Raw genomic sequence first — 27,024 nt, forward strand, 5'->3', positions numbered from 1 at the left:
CTTGGTTGATTTCTATCTAGGAAAGGTCTTCTCGTAGTTTTATAAAAGGGAATTTGTAAAAAAAAATGGTGGGGTTTTCTGACAAAACCTTCAATAAAAAAGCAATTGAATGACACAATTTTGATAGATGACACTGAGGGGAAAAGGTTTTTTTACATTTTTGTAACTTAATAACCAACCAATCTGGTAGAAAAAAATTTTGAGTGTTAATATTAAATTTGATTTGTTAAGTTTGGCAAAAAAAGGGGAAGAACTAGAGGGAGAAAATAGTGCAAGGGTCCTTTATTAACTTCCCACAAGATTCGAGGTTTTTGTTTCAAAAAATCTGATAAAGATCGGCAGAAAGAAGGTGCTGGCATTAAAGTTTTACCTCTTTGGGGGTCAACAAAAAAAACGGGTGGGTTCCGCACTGACTAACGTTTTACTCCTAATGGCCAACTAGATAGGCAATTCAAATGGCATTCTCATGTTTTATGATACCGAATTTTTCAAATTCATACCATAATATGTTTATATCTTTAGAACGACTAAACACAGTGCAGGACATGTTCATTTATGTTCCTAGACATGATAGTTAAACATGCAAACCGCAAACCATCACAAAATAAACTGCATTAATCCGGTTTAAAATTTTTTCAGAGTTTTCCCTGCCGGGAGAAAATCAGACATAGAAATATTAAATTTATTCATCAGCTGATTAATTCAACAAAGTTATGATAAAGAAAGCCTTATTTGTGTTACGCCAACCCCGTGTTTATAAGTGATAAAGTCACTTTAAGGTTTTGGGACCCTAAAGTAATTTTTTAAAAAAAGGCTTTTCCCTTGGTAAAATTTTTGAAGTTGACAATGTTTCGCTTTATTTGCAATTTTTCAAAAAAACCTTTACTGTCCCGGTATTTTTTTTTTTATAGATTTTGTACAATTTAACTTTTCCTAAAGCCAATAAGACGTTTCAAATTTCGGGGTGCCTCAATAAAGGGTTTTTAATGAGAAAAAAATTTTTTTTTACTCAAACTTGAAAAAAAAAAGCCGGTCTGGGGATTTTTTAAAATTATGCTACTTTTTCAAAAAAAACCCTTTTGGGCAAAGTAAAACGTATCCATTTTCCCACAATTTTAAATTTAAGAGTAAAACGAAATAACTATTTTGGGGCCGCATCAAACTCAGTATTTTTAAAGATGTTAATCTACCCCTTGGGTTTCAAGGTAAATTCACTATAACACAAGAAACGCTTGAAAGAAAATTTTAAAAATTTTTTGTATGATAACCCAATAAAAAGTCGGGGGAAAAAAGCAGACCCCCCCCCCCACCCCCCCTCCCCTTCCCCCCCCCGCCCCCCCCCCCAAAAAAAATACATTTAAAAAATATAAAAAATAAAAAAACACTAAAAAATCTTGGATTGAATTTTATAAAAAGGAGGTACTATTTTGGGGGTCTAATACCTTAATTACGTTTTTTTTTGCAATTTTAGGGGGGAATGAAAATGGGGCCAACTTCCTCCCCATCGTATACTTCACCGCGCCCCAAACTGCTGCAGTGGCACTTGGGGTAAATATCTCTTATATCACTACATCTTAGATTTGATACCTCCAAATCCGGTTATAGTCGCAGGCTTCGAATCAATTTCTGCTCGCCGTTGTGTGTTAGATGCTCCGCTTTGGATGTAGATTGTTTTTCATCAGACGATAGCTTCCAGATGACTTTCAAAACGTCAGTGGTTCTTCTAAATCCGGCTTGCACCTAACACGCATTGGAACATCTGATCCGCCCACAAGTCAATACGAAGTTTTATCATTAATTATGCGACTCTGTTTATACCAATAGGAAGGATTGTAAATGCACAAATTATAAAAATCTATTCATTTATTTGAAAGATTAAGTAAGAAATGTTGAGGATGAATTATAAATTACGATATTTTCAAATGGTATATCTCACTTGATAAACAACTATATGAGTACATGTTTATAGTGGACTATGTTTTTTCTAACAAGCATTACCAAAAATTAAAGTTATTACTTATTAGTAGATATACATTAAAATCTATTCAAGCTATCAGGAATCTAGTAATCAGTAACCGTACAATACTTCATTTTTATGTATCCAACAGGTTCCCTAGCTCCGACTGACATAGACTATTTGGCCACCAATAGAAATCCAACCTGCGACGGTACATCGTCCACTGGTGCATGCTTCTCAATAGGTGCCGACTGCAACGTTTACGTGGCCTGCTCACTAGAGACTTCATGTTCAAGTTATTCCCGATTGGGGTATTTGTAATTTTTTTAATATTTATGATTCCTTTTTTCAAAAATAACAGTCTTTCTGCCTTTTTCGATAAAATGAATTCTTTATGTGAGGAAGCCATCCAGCTGGCTTACGGAAGGTTGGTGGTTCTTCCCAGGTGCCCCTCGTGATTAAAAACGCAAGGGGGCACCTGGGTTTTTCCTCCCCCATAAAACTGGAAAGTCCCTAGACCTATATTGTGTCGTGCGACTTTAAACCCAACAACAAAAAAGACCGCGTTCCACTGTTTTTCCCATTTTTAATTTCGATGACGTCGACGTAATACTCTTTTAAAAAAACTATCAAGGGGTTTGAGATATAAAAATTCTTTAGGGTCTCAAATGACCACCCTTTGTTACCATAACTGCTGTAACCATACCCATTAAATTTTTTTGTTTGTTTTGGGTTTAACGCCGTTTAAAACGTATTCAGATATGTAACGGGGACAGTTACCCCAAAACCAGTGTTTCTAATTCTTACCAGTAAAAACCCTATTTCCGCGATAACTGCCTATTTCCCCCACATAAAACATACTTTATGAAAATGCTGTAATCATACTGCTGTAAAAATTTCTGCGTAATCAAAATTTTTAAACCCAAAGCTGAAATCAAAACTGCTTTAATCATAAAAACTGTAATCATATGCTGAAAATCATAATATTGTAACCAAAAGCTTAATCAAACGCGTAATTTCTATCGAATCATCTGCGTAAAAATTTCTGCTGTAATCAAAATATTGTAACCAAAGCTGTAATTATACGCTTAATCAATACTGAACATAATGATTAACATAAATTTAACCATAATGCTGTAACTATGCTGCAATCAACACTTAAATCATAATGAGTAATCATAATTTGTAACCATAATGCGTAATCTACTGCGTAATCATAATGTTTTTACCGCACCTTTTTCCCTATTTAGTGTCTGTGTTCCAACAGTATTTTTATTTTCACCCCGGGGCTGTTGCTTTCTACTTGTGGGATGGGGTTAAAGCCACAGACACGGGCAATCCCGCCGGCCCCAAACTTTTGGTTTTAATTTCCCCGGGAAACAACTAAAAACAACAACAACTGCAACAACAACAACCAAAGCGTAAACTTCTTTGACCGGGTAAAATTTTCTTTTTTTTTTATCGTTTTTGAGGGCCTACTACTTGTTTGCAACTGGTGCCTCGACGGTTGTGGTGGCGTTTGGGGGGGGAAGTGGGCTTTGTAGAAACAGTTGTTTGTGCTCCCAAGGGACACGCGAAGGAAAACAATAGATTTTAAAATTAGTTTTGTAGAAAACGCAAAAAATGTACAAAGTAAATATATTGATTTTTTATGTTTCCCAAGAACTTTAATTTGTAAAATGACCGAAAAGGTGAGAAAATAAATTGACAAGCCCTATTTGTTGCGTAGAATCCTTTCCTCGAATGAAAAGTAAAAACACGTTAGAACAAAGGGACAATCTCTAAAATTTATTCCTTATAAAGGGTGAGAAAATTTCATCTCTCTTTCTAAAAAAAAAAAATAGTAATTTTGTGTAAATTTCCTTTTTTTGAAAAAATCTAGCTACTATTTCTAAGATCAAAGATTTTCAGAATCCCGGAACATATTTTAAAGGTTAATATTAATATTTCTTCTTCATTCGCATCGATATATCTATGTCACCCGTGCATGCCTATGACGTCACGTAAAGGCTGCACCATCCATATTCATCAATGTTTAAACCAAAACTACTTATTGCCTTTTATTAATCACCTGAGCACAAAGTGCCAGGGGATTTAATCGCCACCCCCCGTCCCCCGTCCGCCTGCCCCGCCGCAACTTCCTTTAAACAAATCTCCCCTAAATCACCGGGCCAATTTTGAAAAAATTTAATGAAAACAAAAATTTTGTGTGGTCATGTTTTTTATGCAAGAATTAAATTGTTATATCATGCGAATTTTTAAAAATTTTGTCTACCCTTTTCGTATCGTGAGAAAGCTGATACGATTCCACGTTATCATTTTGCTACGAGTTGTATCGTTAAAAAATTGTCACGTATGTTGTACGTTCCCAAAATTTCTACGATGTCAAATCGTTTGCACTATATTTTTTTCATTATCACTTGCTGCTGAGTCGATCTTTATCTTATTGTCTATTTTCGTTGCATCGAGATCAATTTCACCCTGTCGCATCTTTTCACATTGTCTCCCCACCGTTTTGTGATAAAATTGCACGATGTCGATCGTTACAAGTTATCTATCTATTCGTACGTATCAATTATAACGTATGTCGTATTGTCATAAATTTTTTTACGTATTTGTCGTTTAAAATTTGGGTCTACCTATTCGTATGTTATCATATTGTCTACCTTTTCGTTTGTTATCAATTTTTCCCCTTTGGCGTATCGTTATCATATTTCTGCCATTCGATCATATCTATTGCTACCTAGTCGTATCGTTATAAAATTGTCTACATATGTCGTATGTTATCAATTGTCTTCTAGACTATCTTTATCAATTCTGCTATGACGATCGTTATCTTTTGGGTTTGCCTATGTCAATGGTTATCATAATTTTCTATTATGTCGTATAGTTCATATTTTTTGCTATGACGTATTTTATATTTTGTCTGCGTATGACGTATCGTTATCTTTTGGTTTCCCCTAGTCTACTTTATAAATTTTGTCTATTTATGTCGTATCGTTAAAATTTGCAATTGTCGCTATGTCGATCTTTATAAATTGTCTATATAGTTGTCGATATCATATTGTTTTTTTTATTCTATCGTTATCAAATTGTTCTGCATATGTCGCATCGCATCTTTATGTCATTTTGCGTATCTTATAGAATTGTCGAAAAATGTCGTATCGTTATCAATTGTCTATGTAGCGTTTTGCTCTGCGTTTTGGGGGATCTTTTCGTTTTGTCACCTAGTCTATCGTTAAAAATTTTGTCTACATAGTCGTTACTATAGTTAACATATTGTTATTGTCGTTTTCACCAAATTTTGGGCTCCTAGGGAGACTTTGCAATTGTCTACGATGCGTATCGTTATCAATTTGTTACCTTTCGTACGCTATCACTTTGGGCTCCCTTGGAGTATCGTTGTCGTATTGTTCGAGCGTACTTTATCAATTTTTGTCTACGTATTCGTACGCATCATATTGTCTCCTATGTCGTATTGCATCACTTTGGCTCCCTAGGAGACGGTCATTTTTCTACTATGTCGTTCGTTACATTCAATTTTTCTAGATTTCGTATCGTTATCATATCATAGTTACTTTTTTGTGTTGTTCCCAAAATTTGTCTAGTATTCGTTCTGGTCATGTTGTGCATCAGTTGCTGCCACTGACAACAAAACAACGGTAACTTGTTTAAATCGCTTCAAAAAAATTAAAAATTTGTGTCATTAGGTAATGTGAACGAAATTTTAGGTTATTCCCTTTTGTATGATTCGGAGGGGAAATAGGAGCGCATTTTTTTATACCGCTATTTCTGTTTTCAAAGTTAACAAAAAATGTTTTTGTAAAAAAGGCTTTCCCCCCCAATGCAAGTCCTAAGGCAAAATCAATAGGGGTAGGAGAAAAAATCAAAAGACACTGAGGGTTTGGCTCAATAGGGCATCTACTTGGGCTGCCAGTCCCCGCAAAAATTTCAAACTCAGGGCCTAGGGGTTTTCCCCATACTGTTCGGGCCCCTGGACCTTACCTTTGATCAAGTGACCTCAAAAAAAATGGGGGTCATCTACTCTCTCCAATTTCCCATTAAGTTTCAACATTGTAGGGGCAATGGTTCTCAAGTTATTTCCAAAAAAAAAGATTTTTTCAGAACAGACCCCGGGACCTTTACCTTTAACAGAGACCCCAAAAATCAATAGGGGCATCTAACCCCGCATTTTAAAGAAACCTAGAATTTCAACATTCTGGGGCAAGTGGTTTTCAAGTTATTGATAGAATGGTTATCAATTTCAGGGCCCCCTTACCTTTACTTTTACGGAGTGACCCCATTTCGTTAGGGGTCATTACTCTCAAACCAAACATCCTATTCAACATTCTGGGTCGGAGGTTTCAAATTTTGATTGGAAATGGTTTCCATGTTCAGCCCCTGTGCCCTTACCTTTAACAGATGACCCCAAAACGTTAGGGGGCATCTACTCGCTGACCCAACATCCATGAAGTTTTAAAAAATTTTGGGGCAAGTGGTTCTCGTATTACTGGTTTTCAAAAGTTCAGGCCCCGTGACCTTACCTTTGACGGAGTGACCCCCTAATCGTTGGGGTCATCTCTCTTCGACCCAATAAACCTATTAAGTTTTCCACTGGGTCAGTGGTTCCAATTATTGACCGGAAATGGTTTTCAATGTTCGGCCCCCGTGCCTTTAATGGAGTGACCCCCCAAAAACGAAGAGGTCATCTACTTTGCATTTACAATCACCTATGAAGTTTAACATTCCGGGGCAAGGGTTTTCCCAGTTATTTTACGGAAAAAGGGTTTTTTGTTCGCCCCGTACCCCTTTACCTTTGATGGGGGTGACCCCCAAAAACAATGGGGGATCTACTCTTCAGACCCAAACATCCCATGAAGTTAAAAATCTGGTCAAGTGGGTTTCTGTTTTTGGGTCGGGAAAAGGTTTTAATTCAGGCCCTTACCTTGACCTTTGCGGGGTGACCCCAAAAACAATAGGGGGCGCTACTCCAGCAGCCCTACAAACCAATGAAGTTTGAAGGTTTTTAGGTCAAATGGGTTCTCCATTATTGCTCGGGGAAAAGAAGTGGACGTACGGGCGGGCGGACGGACGGACAGGGCAAAAACAATATGTCTCCTGGGGGAGACATAATAATCTTTTGATGTCTGCAAATAGTATCGCGTATTACTATCGACATTGTTATTCTATCCTACAGATCCAACAGACATCAACCACGCAGAGCTGTCACACCTGAGCAGGATTCGTAAGTTGTTTCATATTGTGTTATATCTAAATAGAAATTTCTGCTTTCCAATCAGTTTCTTTTTAAAGGGACACGACTCCATATACTAATCTTGCTTCTGTTTTCGCCACTAGCTATGACGTCAAGTATTTCGAACATTCCAGAGACTACAACTACGTACTAATTGGCTACGATTGTCAACATACGTCAAATTAAGATATTGGCTACGATTGTTAACATACGTCAAATTAAGATATTGGCTACGATTGTTAACATACGTCAAATTAAGATATTGGCTACGATTGTTAACATACTAAAATTAAGATATAGGCACGATTGTCAACATAAGAAAATTAAAATTGGCTACGATTTTCAACATACGTCAAATTAAGATTTGGGTACGATTGCAACAACGTCAAATTTAAGTATTGGCTACGATTTTTAACATACTCAAATTAAAAAAATTTGGCTACGATTTCAACTATCAAAATTTAAAATATTGGCTACGATTGTTTAAAAACGTCAAAATTAAGATAAAGGCTACGATTGTCAAATACTCAAATTAAGATTTTGGGTACATTTTCAACAAAAGTCAAAATTTTTAAAAAATTGGCTAGATGCAAAAATACTAAAATTAAAATATTGGGTCGATTGTTAACTACGCAATTAAATATAGGCTCGATTGTCAACAACGTCCAAAAAAGATATTGGCTCGAGAGTGTCAACATATCAAATTAAGTATTCATGTATTGGCTACGATTGTTAACATACGTCAAATTGAGATATTGGCTACGATTGTTAACATACGTCAAATGAAGAACACACATTTTGCCGAATGTTACATAATACTATAGAACTTGCGTTTTTGCAGATTTTTTAAAAAGCCCCCCCACGGCCTCGCATTTTATTTTAACTCGTTTAATAATTCAATATGAAAAAACACTCATGTAATATCCTCTATATAAATACATCTGAAGCAGACGGCAATGTAAATGGTACAGCCGATTATTTATGAGTATGACAAAAATTATTAAAAGAAATCCATGCATTTTAGGACTACTGAAAAAAAACAAGCTTTCACTGATATGCTCACTTTTTAAAAATTTTTCATTTGAAAGCAAAGTGGTTTGAAAATAAATACCCGAAATTTTTCAAACATACCCACACAAAAAAAAAACAAAAATAAAGACAAAAAGCTCCGTCGTATCAATTTCTTAAGTACTGCCCAAATACTTGACGTTCTGCATGTACACTTGAATGGGTTTTAAACAAATAAAAGAAAAATTTGTTTGTTTTTGCTTGTAAGGTCAAGTATGTTTCTGTCTGAGCACCAATTTAAAATTTCATCGGGGGGACCTCCGAGATAGTATCGCATGCACTAAAATACAAATATCCACATACATTTTTAAAATAACGTTTTCTAGGACACTTGCAGGGGAAACACACGAGATGAAACGTTTTTGTAGAAAAATTTTTTTTAGAAAGATGGTTACGTTTAAATTTTTCTTCACCGTGTAGGGCTTTTTTTTTTTGGGAATAAATTTTATAACCATTTTTCAAACAAAAATTTCTTTCCTTGGCATAAATTCATTTTCCCTTTAAACCAAATTTATTTTTTTTTGTATAATTTTTGGGGTGCAGTGCAACAATCCCCCTTTCCCATCTATAAGGTAAGGTTGGAAAAAGGTTAGATGTCTTAAAATATTACTCATTTTTGGAAAACCCTTTTTGTCATAGCCAAACTTTTTTAAAACCCCTTAAATTGAGTTTTTTTATAACAAAGTTTTTCAGTGTGTCCCGAGGATTTAAAAGGGTCTTGAACAGTATTACCACAAACAAAATACAACTGGTGAAGACTGAAACCCATTGCAAGGCAAGGGTTTTTGAGGTCATTGTCTAAGGGTCAGAACATTAGGATTAAATTGGGCTTTGAAAAATCGTTTCTTGTACGAGCCACGTTTATTAAACAAGACAATAGTTAGATTAACAAATTTTTGATTTGGCGAGGTCCCCTGGGAGGTGTTCCAAACCCAAAACAATATTGTTTTATTATACGTTACAGTTATTATAAATTTTTAGTTCTTTATTTATTTTTTTTTAGACCCAAAACCCGTAAGTAACTATTTTCTGTAAGACAATACAAAACTTTAAATCATGCACACAGATTTAAACTATACCCCTAACAATTTAAAAAGAAAAGAACTGATCCTTTTTGGGCGACCCAAAGAAACTGGTAAATATAGTTTTTAGTTTATTCAAAAGTTTATCTTTCTTAGAATTATTAGAAATTTTCATTGATACTGAGTCATGGGATAACGGTAATTCAGTGTGTCTTGTTTTGAAAAAAAACAAGGGCTTTTCCCTTTAAATTACATATTTTACATGCCCTTTTATCAAAGAAAAGGCATTTCCCCCAAACCCCAGGAACAGCGTTAACTGAAAACCCAACACTAGAGGGTAAAATTTTCCCCCTGCCCCCAGGTTTTGAAAAAAAAAAATGCCCTTTCACAGGCACCATGTAAGGTATTTTTTTTTCCCCACCCATTGCGACATTTTTAAAAATATTCCCCAAAACACTATGGCGTCATAAACACTAATATTGTGACGCACGTGAAACTTACCTGGACGTAAACTTTGTCTTTCCCAATAAGGTTCAAGAAAAATTTAAAATTGTTAAAAAGCGCCTACAGTACAAGGGGTGGATATTCCCCAGTAAATTCACCCTATCAGACAGTTTTGTTTCAACCTCCAACTGCTTTGACATTAAAACTGTTTTAAAAATTTGCATATTTTCTTTGATCCTGTTGTTTTTTTTAAGCGCTTCTTTTTTGTAGTTTTAAATGGATCAAGAGGATACAGTAATGTATAAGAAACCTGTGCATTAAGGGGAATATCTAAATTTTACCCGTTCACTTCCCCCCTCTTGAGATCCACGAGGGTACAAAATTGCATTTTAAATTATTACAGAAGAGAGAATTTTCAATTAAAACGAACAATTTGGCACCACAATACTCCAGGCAATCACACAGTGCAGAAGAGCCTGCATACTCCACAACAAATTCACCAACTCAATAAAATATCAATTTTATTTACAGGGACCAGGATAAAAGAAGAAGCACCAAGAAAGATTATACAGGGGCAGAGGCCTGCCAAGTAATCAGGGCGTAGGGCGGGCCCCATACGCTACTTGTAAGTAGGTTTGTATTATCATTGACTTGTGGGCCCAATTTGCAAAAGCGTGGCTCTGGGTGATTTTTTGGGGCTCGGCTTCCCAAAATCTATCCTTACCTTTATCTTTTGCAATTTAAAAAAGGACCATCTGGCCAATTTTTATCCAACCTTTGTGTGAAGAATTAAGGTAAGCCTTTGGGACAATGTTGCGTCCCGCTTGTAAAAACGTCCTTCAAACAAGTCATTTGCCAAAACAACTAGATTCGATTCAAGCAGTTACTCTAGTAGTACGGATACATAATTTTTCTAATTATGGCACTGCCGCCTAATCCCAACCCCTGTTGAAAAGGGACCAGAACCTCTCTAAGGTGTAATGACGATTTTCCTTCAAACAAGTTGTCATCTTCTACTCGCGGCACTCTCATCTCGTGAGAAGTTAATGTATTCAACAATATTTGGCTGCAAGCTGCCTCACAAAGAAGTACGGTAATTTTACAATTTTTAAAAAAAAAAAATGTTGTTTTAGTCCCTACTGCTGAACCCCATTTCGGGGGCTATAGGGGCTGCACTTTTCTTCCGTCCGCCATCCCAGTTTTTTGGGGTCCCCTACACGTCTTTTATCAAGGGATTTTTAAAATTACTTGGCACAAATGTTTTTCCCATAATAGACGATGCGTCGTAAAAAGCCGACCCCTACTCAGAGATCAAGGTCAATCTGAAGGTCAAACGTCAATAGGGGATATTTTCCTGTCTGGTCCTAACAGTCACCCTTAAGGGGTTTTGATATTACTTGGGACAAATATTTTCAATAAGAGACAATATGTAATACACATCACCAATATTCCTAGCTTAAAGGTCAAGGTCAGATTACTCTCTCATCCATCAAGGTATTTTACTTTTTTACTATTACTTTGCACAAATGTTCCCCATAATAAGACGACTTGTCATGCGCAATACCCAGACCCCTAGATCAAAGGTCAAGGTCAGACTTGAAAGTCAACAATGACCTTTTCCTGCCAAGTCTGTACAATATTTTAACATAAGCTCACGTGTCATATGGAACCAGTATAAAAAAAGTGTTATTTTCTTCAAATAACTTTACTTCAAGGAAAAATTTTTTTAAAATTTTTTATATTTCCCCCCCATTTGAAAAGAATTTAATTAAATATTTTTTATGTCCAAGGTTTAAAAAACACCAACGAATGTAGTTTTTTATATGCAAATTTTAGCTTTGCAAAGGTTTCCCTTTTACGCATGCAATATTCTGACATTTAGGAAAATTTGATTTTAGCATCATTGTAGAATACCTAGATGTATGGTATAACATGTACAGTGGTATATTCTTTCTGGTCTGGTGTCAGTGTGGTTAAACGGCAGTTGAGATACTTAATCGCTTCTAGTAGGGACTTTTTTTTTGCACGGCAATACTTCTTCACTTGTATAAGATAAAATATATTCCCTTTAATTGTTATTTTTTTTTAATTTTTAGGGGACAATACCCATGAAAATCCTATAAAATCGGCGCCACTCCCCCCCTGGGGTATTTTTCCCTGATATAACGACTTTTCATTTATAATCTGTGCATAATCTATTAAAGAAAACGTTTTTCATGAACACTTTCTTTTTTACCCCAGTAAATTATTCAATAATTTAGTACGCTATATTTGAATAATCTCACCATGACATGCGGGGAAAAGAACGATTTTGGGAATACAGTTCAGCGAAAAATTTTTCTTAAAAAATTCTCATCTTATTAAAATTTTCCAGCAAATGATTAAAATCTTAAAAATTAGTTTTAGCGTGGTGTTATTAGGGTCATGGGGTGGTGTTATCAAAAAAAATATTGCGACAACTTCAATCATTTTTAACCCCCTTTCGAACAGAAATCAACCGATCCTACGTGAAAAGAGGACAAAAAAAATTTTCAATAATGTCGGAAAAAAATTTTTATGCTACCTGATGAAATACTGTTTTTATTTTAGCTAAAGATGAAAAATTTTTTTTTCAGTGAGCTATAATCCATACACTCACGCATATCATCATTAAATTTATAGCTTTGCCGATCTACTTGACTTGTGTATAAATTTTTAAATTTTTTGCTTAAAAAAGTCATTTTAGGAAAGAAAATTGCAGCGCATTAGTTCTTTATAGTTATTTCCAATTCAAAATTTTTTTACTTATAGAATTTCAAACTTATGCCAAGAAAAGATGAAATGGAAATTTAGGGTTGAATCACCCAAATTTTTTTCCCCTAGACTTCTTGTAATTCGTTTGATAAAAAATTTTTTTAAAAAACATAAAATGTACAAATTTTGTCAAAAAGTATAAAAAAACAGTAAAAGGGGAGAAAAACATATCAATTTTGAAAAAAAAACACTTTCCTGGGTTGTTTACAGACGACCAATCAGACCGCACGCTTCCTTATTCCAGGTAACGCTTACCTCTTTCCCCAAAGTTCCCCGGGACTTTTTGAATTGTTGGGCTTCTGACCCATAAAAGGGTTTTGTATCACATTTTTCCCAAATTTTACAGTGTATTGTGAAACAATCCCCTACCAAATGTCTTACGAGTTTCTCAAGATATGTTCATTTAAAGAAAAAATGCATGTTTATTTGGGTCACCCCCCGTCGATTTATTGCCCAGACTCTCCCCCTTTGTCTTCAGATTGCATTTTTCCCCTGGCAATTTTTAGTTTCTGCACTGGATTTTACTTGGAACTGAAATACGAATTCCCCCAAAAAAAGAAAAGAATCATAAATTTTGATTTTCTCTAACATTACAGAGAAAAAAAAAGTTCCTTTTTGGCCCAAAAGGTCAGATAAAAATGGTCACACCTGTTAAAAAAAGAGGCCAAAATTCAAACAAAGTTCATATTTCACGCTTATTTTTGCACGAAAACATCTTTCTACATCATTTACAATTCTGTGGCCATTCACATTACCTGTGATGGCTTCCGACGAAAGTCATGTTTTAGTTCTATTATAGGTTAGAGACCACCAATTGTTTTCCCATAGACTTACATTGTAACATTATGGCGTGTACGGCCTTCCATACATCGAAACATGTATATCTAATTACAAGTTTTTCAAGAACTATCTTAGTTCTACCAAAATATCAGACGAAAAACATATGAATAGTGATACTTTATTTAAGTAATTTTCGTATGAGTGAGATGACCCCGTTTACATCATTGACGCGGCGGGAGAAATTCGTTTGATAAAACTTTTTTCAATATACATAAAATGTAGCAAATTTTGTCAAAATGTATAATAAAATACAGTAAAAGCAGTGAAAACATATCAATTTTGAAAAAATAACCACTTCCTAGGTTTGTTTACATGAGTGACCAATCAGAACGCACAGACGTTACCTTATTCCCAGGTATACGCTTACCTCATTCCCAGTAAGTTCCCTGTACTTTTTTGAATTGGTGGTCTCTGACCTTTATGTCATGTGCGTCTTTCTAAGGTCCGGAGTCATGTTCGTTTACGCGCGTCTGTTTCCTGCGCTGAGATTAAAACTTGTTTCAAAATGCATATCTCAACGTAAGTAAGCATAAAATGAAAAGAAAATTTGTTTGTTTTTCGTAAATATAGAATATCTCACCTCAATTGAAGTGAGAAAATGTTCACATTTTCACTCGCGCTAAGCGCTCATGAAAAAAAATGAAATTTTCTCACTTCTCAGTGAGATATATTCCATATTCACTCAAAACAAATAAATATCCTCAATATATCTTCAACTTCATCGAGTCAGGGTGCCAAATCTTCTGATTTAAAAGTGATATGTTATTTATATTAATTGATATTTATTTAATGTTAAGGTAGCTCTGTACGTTCGGATCAAAACATTTTCTAAAATGTAGAATTTGATTAATTTTTCAAAACTTCGGAACATATTTTAGAAAATTCGGCAAATAAAATAGATTGGGTCTTGTGCTTTATTTTTTGCTAGATAATTGGAGAATATATCACAATTTAGCTCACATTTTGGCGAACATATTTTTTCCTGCGAAAAGAGAGTTAATTTTAAAGGCACTGACGCCAGATTTTGGCTAAAAATTATCTTTCTTAAAATTGAAGTTTGGTCATATTATAAACTTTAGAACATGGGGTTTTGTTTCTAAACTATCTTAAAATGACTAATCAAGAAAAACATGCCAGAATTGGGAATCGAACCCGGGTCGCCACGGCAATGAAAATTTTCCTGTGATTTGACCAATACACCACTTAACGTTCGTTATATGTATTTGAAGCTTTATAGTTGAGGCAAGTTTACCTCCGGTACCCTGTTACAAACGTTTTTTTTTTCAATTTTGATGGAAAAAGTAGTGAAAACAACTAATTCTTATATGTTTCCATAACATATTATATTCTGTCAGTAACTAACTTTCAAGGCCTTCTAAACTTTGAGAAATACGATCTGGAGGTCAGTGCTTTGAAGACAGTATTTGGAATGATTTAAAGTGTTAAACGGTTAAAGAAAGACAGTAACTTGTCCGTTTTTTATAAATTTACCCACGATGTGGCATTAGTTCATAAAATGATTTTCATTTCCGTATTCCGAGTCCAGGCTGTATTCTTCGTTATCAGGATAAATGACGTTACGTCATCACTCCTGGTATATCAAACGTGCAGAATCACATTAACTAAGTCTCCCACTGGTAGTACCCGGAGGAAGCAAAGGCAGTTCGTCCTGTGAAAACTGTGATAGCCATTGTAATGAAAAGAGGTATGATAAAAGAGAACAGTAAAGAAATTGTTTGTTTTTTATCTTTGTTGCTACATGAGAGGGATTTGTTTCTACGGCAACAAGTATTAAAATAGTTGACAACATGGATCCTTATACTAATATAACTTAAAAAGCACAAGAGTTTTTTTCATGAAACATACGTTCATAGAAAATGATACAGAAAATATGCAATTTAGTCTGTATTTTTGCTGTTTTCATACCGTTCGTCATTTCGTCTATTTGCAGGAAATACTTTTAAAATTACATGACACCTTATTCAGAGATATGTATTTATTTCGTGTATTTGGGTGTATGTTCTTCCGTCTGTCTTTGCATTTATAAAAGATTGTTCATGCGATAAGACAATACAAATAATATACACCTTATTCAATTTTCGCCATTTTTCTGTCTGTCTGTTCGTCTGTCTGTCTGTCTGTCAGTTACATTTTATTGCTTTTATTTGGTTGTAATTTGAGAACGGTGGTTCATATAGCAAATAAAATTTACATAAAAAGATTTGTTTTTTTAATTACCCTAATGGATAGACTGGGCACTGACCTTGTATTTGACATTAAAAGATTTTTCTTATGTCATTACTCCCCTTCATAGTTTTTAGCTCACCTGAGCACAAAGTGCTCGAGGCGAGCTTTTGTGATCGCTCACCTTCCGTCCGTCCACACTTTCCTTTAAACAACATCTCCTCCTATACCATAAAACTTCACAGGGATGTTTCTTGGATGGTCTTCTTTAAAAACTGTTCAAAAATGAATTCCATACAGAACTCTGGTTGCCATGGCAACCTAAAGGATTTTTTTAAAAATCTTCTTATCCGAATCCAAAGGTCGAATGGCTTTTATAAGTTGGTATGTAGCATCATCTAGTGGTTCTCTACCAAGATTGTTCAAATCCTTACCTCCCTAGAGTCAAATATGGCCCCACCCTGGGTCTCACATGGTTTATATAGACATATAGCCAAAAACTTTGAAAATCTTCTTGTCCAAAGGCTTTGATATTTCGTATGTAGCATCATCTAGTGGTCCTGTACCAAGATTGTTCAAATTATCTCCCGATGGTCAATATGACCCCGCCTTGGGGGTCATATGGTTTATATAGACTTATATAGCGGAAAACTTTGAAAATCTTCTTGTCCAACGGCTTTGATATTTGGTATGTAGCATCATCTAGTGGTTCTGTACCAAGATTGTTCAAATTATCTCCCGGTGATCAAATATGACCCCGCCTTGGGGGTCATGTGGTTTATATAGACTTATATAGCGGAAAACTTTGAAAATCTTCTTGTCCAAAGGCTTTGATATTTGGTATGTAGCATCATCTAGTGGTCCTGTACCAAGATTGTTCAAATTATCTTCCGATGGTCAAATATGACCCCGCCTTGGGGGTCATATGGTTTATATAGACTTATATAGCGGAAAACTTTGAAAATCTTCTTGTCCAAAGGCTTTGATATTTGGTACTTGAAACAATGATGCTACAGACTAAGTTATCCATGAAGCAGTTCATGTTAAAACGTCGTTTTAACATACTTCTATCTTTTAGCTCTATCGGCCCTGAAAGAAGCCAAGCACTCCCATTTTAAACATTAGGACCTTACACTGATCCTAAAGAGTTAATTTGATGAAAATCTATCGAGCGGTTCATGGGAAGATGCTGTGTAAGTACATTTCTAGTTTTTGCTCTAGCAGCCAATAACAGGGGCCAAGCACCCCCATTTGAATAGGATTCAGAGAGGACCTTATTATAATGCTATAGATATAGTTTGATGAAGAATCAGCAATAACTTCTTGAAAAGAAAGTATTTCTATTTTTAGCTCAAGTGAACCCTAGTAGGCCCCTAGAGGTGTCATGAGTCCCCATTTGAATAAGTTTGGGCGCAAACTTCACAATGATACCGCATACCATTTCCAATGAAGATCCGTCAAGCAGTTCATGTGAAAAAAGTCGTGTTAAGTTATTTCTGTTTTTAGCTCTGATGGCTCTTAAAAGGGGTAAGATGTCCCTATCTGAACAAATTTGGGAGCGGACCTTAAAATGATGCTATAGACTAAGTGAAATAAAGATCCGTCAAGCAAATCATAAGAAAATCTTTTGAAGGCATTGCTGTTTCTAGCTCAGGCGGCCCATAAATAGGCCCTCATTAAAAAAAATCTGGGAGAGGACCTTATATTGATGCTGTGGTTAAAGTCTGATAAAAAAAATGCTAAAAAAATCACCAGAACAACGTATTTCTATCTTTAGCTTTAGCAGTCCCTAAAAGGGGTCAGATGCCCCATTTGAACAAATTTGGGATGAACCTTACAATGATGCTACAGACCAAAGCAGTTCGTTTAAACGTATTTTTATATTTAGCTCTAGCGGTCCCTAATAAACCAAGCGAAAAAAATGTTAGAGGACCTTACTTACAGACTAAGTTTGATGAAGATCCATCAAGCAGTTCGTGGGAAGAATTTTTGCAGCTCTCGTAAAAACATCTAAAAACCCATCCGATATGTAAGAATACGCTAAGCATTGTCTAATAAATTGACCTCCGTGTATCGTCATCATCGCCCGGTATGCTTCATCGTAAAAGGCTTTGATTGCCCATTGTGTAATTAGCAATACTTTCATTTACATAAACGTCAGTCAGGTATTGACCGTGGTAATTGCAAGGTACATATTTTCACAACTTTTCCATAGAAAGGCTGAAGTATCCCCTTGAGTAAAATCAAAATACTAACAGAGAAACTCCAGTGCCGATTAACAATAGTAATCAATTATGGATCATCCTAAAGCACAGTTTAAACGTTTGTAGGCTACTCCAAGGAATTACTAACGAATAACACCAAATTTTGTATAACTTTAACAACTCCACATGGGGAACGTTCAAGCTATTAGGCAGTCTTTATGGTTCCATGGTCCTCGTCTAGAAAACAAAATATAAAGAAGAAAACGAATTCCCGGTGAATTAAAGCTTTACCCAAAATGCCCCTTTAACACCATGCTGAAAGGCGTACAATACTTTTCTGTAAATAGTAATTAGCAGTTGATTTGGGAATCCTGTCTAGCCTTCCACACGTTACCCAGTCTACCGAAATAAGCATGTTTAAATTAAGGAAAACTTTAACAAAATTCTTTCACCATAACTTTTAGATAAAAAAGAATTTTGATGTTCATCTTGCGAAATAAACCATGGGTAGTGAAAGTGAAAACAAATTGTGTATTTCACATCAACCTCTCTACACGACGTTCCCAAGAATTTGGTAAGCAATGCATGGTGTATGAAGAAGCCCCACATAGTCCTCGGTGCGTGCACATGTTAAAAGTGTAACAGACATTTTACTATTTTGCACAGTTCCCTAAACATCACACATTTTATTCCAAGAACAATTAAGAATTGCTACCGTTGTCCTCCAGTTTCGGACAAAATGTCACTCTTTTAAAATCTGTTTAAATCACACTGTCAGATTCTCTACTTTTTCCATTTTTACAAAATATGTAATTTACTAAAAGGTATATTAATTAAAAGAAAAATTACCAAAGAAATTAGACCAAAAGTGTTTCAATAATCATTTCATGACAAATAACATTTCATCATACCACATGAATTTTATGCATGTACTAGTATTTAAGTTATGTGTAAGATACAATAAAAATTATTGTCTAGATTTTTTTTTTGTAAAAACAAAGATGACACTTAAAAATCTATAACACGTTCAAAACTAAGATGATAAGATAATCAGTTGTCAGCAACGTCGAATCTGTGGCAAGTACTGAGTAAGAGCGAAGTCCTATGCAGTATATACTAATACAGCATGGAACTTCTCATTGAAGAAAGCATTTCTTTCTTAAAATCTATCTTTCCCATTCTTGGTTTGTAATTGCTTGTCAAGTCTGTGATGAACTGTAAAATTAACTGTAAATTTTGTTTGTATTAATTTGTTTACCAATAAACACCAGTCTGCTAAGCGCGAGATATTTTGTTCCTTGTAAAAATGTCGTCTGTCTTCGCACTCAGCATGCCGTCCGATGTATGTCGCGTGCCAGTGCTTTAACATTCGTAATTACATAAGTAAACAATTAGATTAAACGTTTTATGTTTAGCGGTGTGGTTTCTTACATCTGTCCACGCGATGTACCTATCCCATAGGACAATTTTGTATACTTTGGTGTTCAACTTCTCGCAAGATGTGACAATAAGCGTTATTTAGATTTTTGCTAGGTGTCAAAATGGCGGCGATTTTCGCACTTTGGTAGAACGCTGCATATGGTGTTGTGATAATGCAATAAAGTGTCTAAATAATTGAAAGAAATTGGTGTACATTTACAGAAATAACATATAGTTGACAAAGGTTACGTAGACGACAAAAAGTTCAATAATGGTTCCAATCATAGCCTATTATCTAGTGACAAAGGATGCAACGATAATGGTACCATAAAAAATAAGATTATGGCAAAATGTATAAAAAAGCGTTTCTTTACAATGAACTATTTTGACATTTCAACTGACAAATGTTGACATTTTTATTTTCATTTTATTATGGATTTTTATCATTGTGTGATATACAATACAATCAAATACGTATTTTTAAAAAGACAAGAAGAATGCCACCTAGATGCATGTATATTCTTCACAAGAAATTTAATTAAATTCGCTATAAATGGAGAAAACAGGAGATCCGACTATTTCTATTGTATATCTTACGAGAAAAGTACTAATATAAATTTGAGAGTCTCGTCCAAACTTTTAAACTGCGGTACAAAACATATACGAGCTTGATAGTAGCTATAATCATTTATCAGACAGTCTTATTCTTTCAATAACCATAAATTATTATTATCTTCACTTGAGACAGGGATATACCAATTAATCATTTTTTTTTCAACTATCAAAGTGCGCCGGTTACTAAATCACTAAACAAGATCTTAGATAAATAATAATGTGTGATAAATCATTAATTATTTACTTATCTATTTGTTTGCTAATACATGTGTAAGTAAAATACAAATTTACTGCTTTTCCCACAAGTTTCTAATCCGTTCTTTACTTTATCCAAGATTTAAATGAGATTATCATCCACTTCAAAAATACACCGGCTAGATTTTTTAAATACTTATCTTTCTTAATTTACTTAAGACACGACATGTTTTGGGCACATAAAGTAGTTCCTGAAACTTTCCCATAGAAGTGTACGGATACGCATTAATACATGTGCACTTCTTCATGGCAACTCTTACTTGATCTATGTATCGGGGAGAAAAGAATTAAGTAACGAACTAAAAGAAAAATGGAGATAATCCCCCATTTAATCCAATTAGTGATTGCATAAATTTTATTGTTGAATTAATGTATTTCGTTATTCTATATTTCTTTGTAATATTATAACGTATTTGGTCGACTTATTATTTAAGAATACGTTTGCTAGGTAAAGTAATAATCATATTAATTTCTATTTGGCTATATACTAGACTATCAATCGGATAACACCAGTAAAAGCAATGCAGAATTATAATAGAATTTGGAAAAAAATCAGTTATACTAATTAGCTGATCTCTACTTGAGACTTGTATGCTTGTATGAACAAGGGTTTGTCTAGCGACTGTTAATACAAGCTCCAAAGCTCCATGTAAAATATATTAATTTTGGGTTTTACGGCGCAACAATACAATATGGCGCAAAAAAGACTAAACTTTTTGGTTTCAAATCTCATTTACAGCGAGATAAAAATGCGAGATATGGAATCAAAATGTTTATACCTTCTGTACTCAGAAAGATACAGCAAAACCAAGTTTTAACACTTCATTATGATATTTTTTTAGGCTCCAGCTGGGTAACCCCGTTTATTTTCCTTTGTATAACATATATATTACATACATTTTCATATACAATGTTAATGATATATATATATAGTCAAAACATGAACTTAACATGTTTAAAATCAAAATCACGTCAGATTCAATACGAATATTATGCAAAGATTTTGGGAAGGTAAGAAAAAAGGAAGGAGAAGGGAACAGAGAAGAAAAAAAAAGAGCTATGTCGCATTGGAGTTATAACTTTTAGTAACGAAAAAGTAGATTAAGATCGTTTCCTGGTTTCAGTAGTAATTACTCAATATGTGTATGAGAGTTTTAGGGGTTGTAAAGTTTAGTTTAGTCAGCTATTACATTTCATCGAACTTTGACCATTTTTCTTCATTTCTATCTAACTTGTTTAGCATCAGTACGATTTCTTTTTCAATTTTTATCCTAGCTTTCAAGTATTGTACAAAGCAGTCAAACATTGGAATGTTTTTGCTGTACTTAGATTTAAATATAAAATATTTACATAATATTATTATAAAGTTTAGAACATCATTTTTCTTATTGTTTTGTGTTACACCAAAACATATGTCTTTGGTATTCAGTTTCACGTCAATTCCTTTAGTATTCAATAGATTTTGTATATTGTTCCAAAAGGCTTGTACTTTGGGGCATTCCACATATTATGTGTTATTGTTTCTGTATTCATGCAGCAGAAGTCACATAGGTTACTGGGGGCCGGCTTACAGATAAATAGATATTTATTTGTGGGCAACAGACGCATCAGAAATTAGTATTGAAAACTGCGTAGATTAGTATCAATGGTAGAAAGGAATGGTGAGCTAAAAATATTCTTCCTATTTAGGTTTTCATTTTCAAAAAAAAAAAAAAAAAAAAAAAAATCCCATTTCACAGTAGCAGTTGGTTTTTCATATGGTACATTGTTTGCTTGTAATTTCCATTATGATCTTATACAAGGGTAAAACAGTGATTTTAGTTCTTCCGTACACAAGTTAGTTTATACATAATTTATTTTAGGTCGATTGTGAAGGAAGTTCTACAACTTATATTAATCACTCTCGACATCTCATTCCTGATGGAATCCATCGCCACGAGGGTATGAGAGAAGAGGCCAGTTTCTGCCCTTTTAATGCTGAGCGCCAAGCTAGGGAGCCACTGGTACCATTTTTTACGTCTTTGGTACGACGCGGCCGGGGATCGAACCCACGACCTCCCGCACTCGAAGCGGACGCTCTACCACTAGGCTATCGAGGCGTACACAAGTTGTGCAAGAATAGGTGCGCGTCTGCGTTTATATGTTGTTGTTGTTTTTTTTTTCTTTTGATGTAGCTACCGACTATTCATAAAGTATATTTTTGTAATTTAAGATTTTACACACACCCGCCTCTCTCAATCTCAACCCCCCTCACCTCCCCACCCCTGCCTAAGCATAATGTAAAATATACATGTGCGAACGTCGACCGAGATAATGAAGCAATTTTGACGAAATAATCAAACTCGCTAAACTGAGAAGTTACAGCGTTACGTCGGCATGTTGTTTAACACGAGGAAGCACTGTATTTAACAAGAGAAAGCATTGCTCACACTGCAGCACTGATATTTTCCATCTGTTTATTTTTAATTATTACTAAGCAGGCTGATCTAGCATATTAATCACCATACATAAACATTGAATACAAGAAACATGCCCAGTCTAGGAGACGAACCACCTGACCAGTATAAGAGTAATGTTACTTCGCTTCCATTATGTACATAACTGTCCTCCAATCTGCTAAATAACGAGATTAACGGATTATCCGAGATCATATCGGATTATCTCCCTTTGTTATTTCTGTACCCTATTGTTATTTGATTAATCTAATAAATTAGCCACTATAAGGATTAGCAAAGGAGAAAATGGAACCGATTTTCTTCTCCGTGGGAAAGGTGGAGAATTTGCGGCACTTCAAAAGATCTGTAGTTATAATTTGGCAAACATGCTACTTGTCTAAATCTCTGGCTGTTGACAAATGCGCAAGTCATACCCCATGACGTTAATGGATGTCCCGACGTGAAGCTTCACCTTGTGTATCCGTCAAGCACATAGCAAAGATAATTTCCAGGAATTTATTATGATCTTAACTCCAGTAAGCAACAAAATCACCTAAAATAAATTAAAGCAGTGACCAATGAACATTAGCGCAGCGCTGATTTCGTGTTTGAATAAAGAAAATAATAGCATTGTATCTTCATCTATTTCCAGCAAAAAGGTTTCTATATAAAATACCATTTTAAACTATTACAAATAATGTGATAAATATATGAAGTGCGAGATAGCTTTAAGACTTTGCTAAAACAAGTGTATGGAAGCTGAAGTGCCTGCAAAAATGTGATGGAAATAAATTGTTAGCCGAAATATAAAATGGCAGGGTCCCTTTATATGAATAGTGTGATGATTATTTAGGGAAGCAATTTGCGAGAAATTATATGAAAGGTCTGTCCTAGTCTGGAACATCGTGACTGCCGACAGCAAAGTATTTCCTGGTCCAACGGAGACGCGTTGAAGAAAACACGAAGGACCATTTTTCCTGTCTCACAACTACAGCGAGTATAAGATGTAAGAATTCACTTACCGCGATATTTCTACACGTCTTTATAAGGTTTTACTCTTTTTTCACCGTATTGTTTTATTTTTGTTCTTGTTTCCTCTTTGTGACTAACAATAAATACAAATAAAAACGAACAGTAGTGTTATTACAAGGCAAGGAAGCCTTTCCAGATGTAATTTTTATATGAAACCACTTTAGGCATCCGCAACGCTGAAAGAACTTTAGAAATTGGACTATTATTGAAAAAGATATTTGGCAATTTGAAATTTAAGGAAATGACTGACCCTGTAGGCAGCCATTTGAGTGTTTATAACGTCATTTTCATTATAAAGGTATATGTATACTACTCTTTTGAACTATTTAAAACAAAGTTAATCAACCAGTTTGTTTTTCGTTTTACTGTTATTTCAATCAAAAAGGCAACTATACTAGTATTTCCCATACATGCGGCACATGGAAGACATCTTCAGAAACATAATGCTTGGAAAGCTGTCCATTCGTGCGGATAATGATGGCTATTTGACCAACTGTCTGTGAATCGCTTTATTGCTGTTCTGGTCATGCAAAGTGAGTTGCAAACCCAGCACATGTGTTTGTTCTATTGACCATAGACAAACGGTAGATCGAGTACATTGTACGAGAACGGTGGAACGAGATCGACCTCTGGTGTGCAAGAACAATGGACCGATCCCGATGGACTGAACTCGACCTCTGGTGTGCGAGAATGGCAGACCGGTTTCGACCTCTGGTGTGCGAGAATGGCGGACCGAGTTCGACCTCTGGTGTGCGAGAATGGCGGACCGAGTTCGACCTCTGGTGTGCGAGAATGCTGTCCGTGCGATGTTTGTATTACTCGACTGAAATACGTTTAATGCAAAACAACAGTACTGCAGTATTATTAATTTTTAATACTCCTTTTAAATCTAATTAGTTCAAAAATTTAAAGTACAGTCTAAGAGCGTCTGGATTTTGGTCACACGGGAATGAATAGCTTGATACGGGTATCAGAACGTATGAGTAATTGTTAAATCATATAACAAAAATGAAAAGTCATAACAGCTACAGGTTTTTTGCATTAGTCATGTTTGGGTCATATTGTCTCGTTCCTCGGGATAAACACAATAAAACTAAAAATAAACTACATGAGCAAGGTCTGAATAAATATTACAGAGCCGACTAATTCTACCATACGACGATTCCGAAGTTGATTACGGCAAATTGTTTTTTGAATTATCCTAAATTCTATTGGAACATGGATTAACATGTAAATGTAGTTAATTAGAGTCGGCGACTGGCGGTAGAGTTCAAAGCGGCCTCGGATTATCGCCGGATATCTCCATGATGTAACATGTTGCCGGATTAGGATAGCCGCAACCATCGGTAATGTTCGTAACGGAACGTCACAGTGCCCGGTTAATTCCGTTATGTAACTTAAAGCAAATACACACACATATCGGTAAAGTTCGTAATTATTCGCGAATTTAAATTTTGATTGAAAGAGGAAAAAGAGCGAAAGATTTACGGGTACATTTACGATGGAACAGATGGACGAACAGAGGTATTTATTTATTTTGTAAGCCTAGGTGATAAAATGAAGAGCTTGAATGTTTTAAACTGTAACATCTTATATTATTATCAAAAGTAATTTAGATAAAAAACAATAACTATGACGTTGATGATGATACCAATGAAAATATTGATAGTGATATATAATGATACTAATATTTATTATTGGTTGTAATAGTATTACTATTGTTATTATGTAAAAAAGGGATGATGATGGTGATTATAATGACAATGACTGATGACAGGAAGGTGGTTATTGTTATGATGATGATGATGATGATGATGATAAGGATGATGATTGCTGTGTTATTATTATTATTATTATTATTATTATTATTATTATTATTATCACTGTTATTTTTGTTGTTATTGTTGTTGTTGTGTGAACATTTTATACAAGAGTTCAGAGATTTGTATGGTATATTATACATATGTATAGTTAGTTTACTTTCGTGATTCTTTATCATCGATCTGTAGTTAGTGCTTTTGATCGGTATATAGTTTAACATAGCTTTGTTAGGCTAAACTAAAGTCAAAACTTGAAAGATAGAAACATTTTAAAATTTATCTCTGATATCAAAATAATATACACTGTTATATTCATATACAATTACAGAACGTAAAATTATCGAGGATTTTAAGTTGTATAAAAGTGTCATATAGTTACATTACAGGCTTCAGTTTTATCACTTTCTATTTTTTAGATAGTAAAGCCGGTTGTAATCTATGTAATACGACAAATTTATTTTCATTCTTCATTGAAATGTACATCATAAGCAGTTCTTTTTTTTCCGTTCATTGAAACAAACAAAGGAATATCTGGGACAATTCTTTGAAATGTATACAATATCTTAAATAAACCCGTTGTATTGGGATTCTATACGTTTTCCTTAGGATTTATACTTTTTTAATTTTTTTTTTTGTTTCAGATAATTTTCTTTGTACGATATGAAGGTGTGGTTTTATAACCATTCCGCTTCATTTTTTTATCTATCTAAATAAAAATGCGAGAAAGCGCTTTTTTCTTCTTTTATTTTTGGTCGTTTACGTAGATACAATATCTTTTAAGAGTTTACAAATGATAGATTTTTCAAATGACAATTTGTAACAGCAACGCTTTCGAAATATGAATACTGCTGTCACTTGACAGAAAGGCAATAAAAGTTAATTTATTATAGACTTCATTTTTATACGTTTAAGATGCATTAGTTTTAGTTGCATTTAGAATTAAACATTTTCTTGGGCATAACAACAAAAATATACTGCAAATAAAACAGAACTCCGAAAAAAAAAAAACACAACCAGTTCTTGACGACCATCAATTCTAAATGACGTGTTTTTTTTTCCGGCGACAGTGTGGTGCAAGCAATACACAAACCGTGTTATAGAAACAGTTAGTTTGAGATAACTTTATTATCTGCGTTGAAAACCACACTTACAGTCTCTTGGCAGTTTCACATCAGGTTTTTGCTAAGAAAATCAGACGAGATGAATATTTCATCAGTTCGTCAGTCAATATAATCATAACTTTAAACCTAATTAGCCGCATTTCTTGACCACTTGATAATGTTGCATTAACTATGGTACCTGTTTTATTCTTTACACTGACAGCAGGGACACGCGTCTTCATTCATGGCCTTTAGTCTCTTAACGGTGCAAATTATTTTTTTTTACATGAAAATGTAATAATTTCGCCATTCTGTTCTCGCCCATTTGCAAACAATATTGGCGATAATCATATTGATCTTTTGTAATCTCGTTACGTTGCCGAGATTACGTGTGAATAAGTCCCGCCCATTTTAACCAATTATCCAGTCAGATTAGGGTATGAGTTACGGGTGGTCAGTTTTAGTGTTTTATTATTGGTTGTTTTAACAAATGTTATTAAATTATGTTTTATGTCGCAGTTGTTTTACTAAGGCCCATTTTATTGCACATTTATATATTCGTATGTAAGTGCATTAAGGAAA

General features: G+C 34.6%; 1 protein-coding gene across 1 annotated transcript in view; it reads left to right on the plus strand.

Moving 5' to 3' along the window:
- LOC123540563 (uncharacterized) overlaps nt 1-27,024 on the plus strand; it is an 86,164-nt gene that overhangs the window by 52,523 nt on the left and 6,617 nt on the right. Inside the window, exons 10-11 of the mRNA XM_053525801.1 lie at nt 24,100-24,270; nt 24,988-25,046. Of these exons, the coding sequence (XP_053381776.1) occupies nt 24,100-24,270; nt 24,988-25,046 (230 nt within the window). The remainder of the gene's footprint in view (nt 1-24,099; nt 24,271-24,987; nt 25,047-27,024) is intronic.

The sequence above is a fragment of the Mercenaria mercenaria genome, chromosome 16, assembly GCF_021730395.1.
Source record: "Mercenaria mercenaria strain notata chromosome 16, MADL_Memer_1, whole genome shotgun sequence".
NCBI classification, from domain to species: domain Eukaryota; kingdom Metazoa; phylum Mollusca; class Bivalvia; order Venerida; family Veneridae; genus Mercenaria; species Mercenaria mercenaria.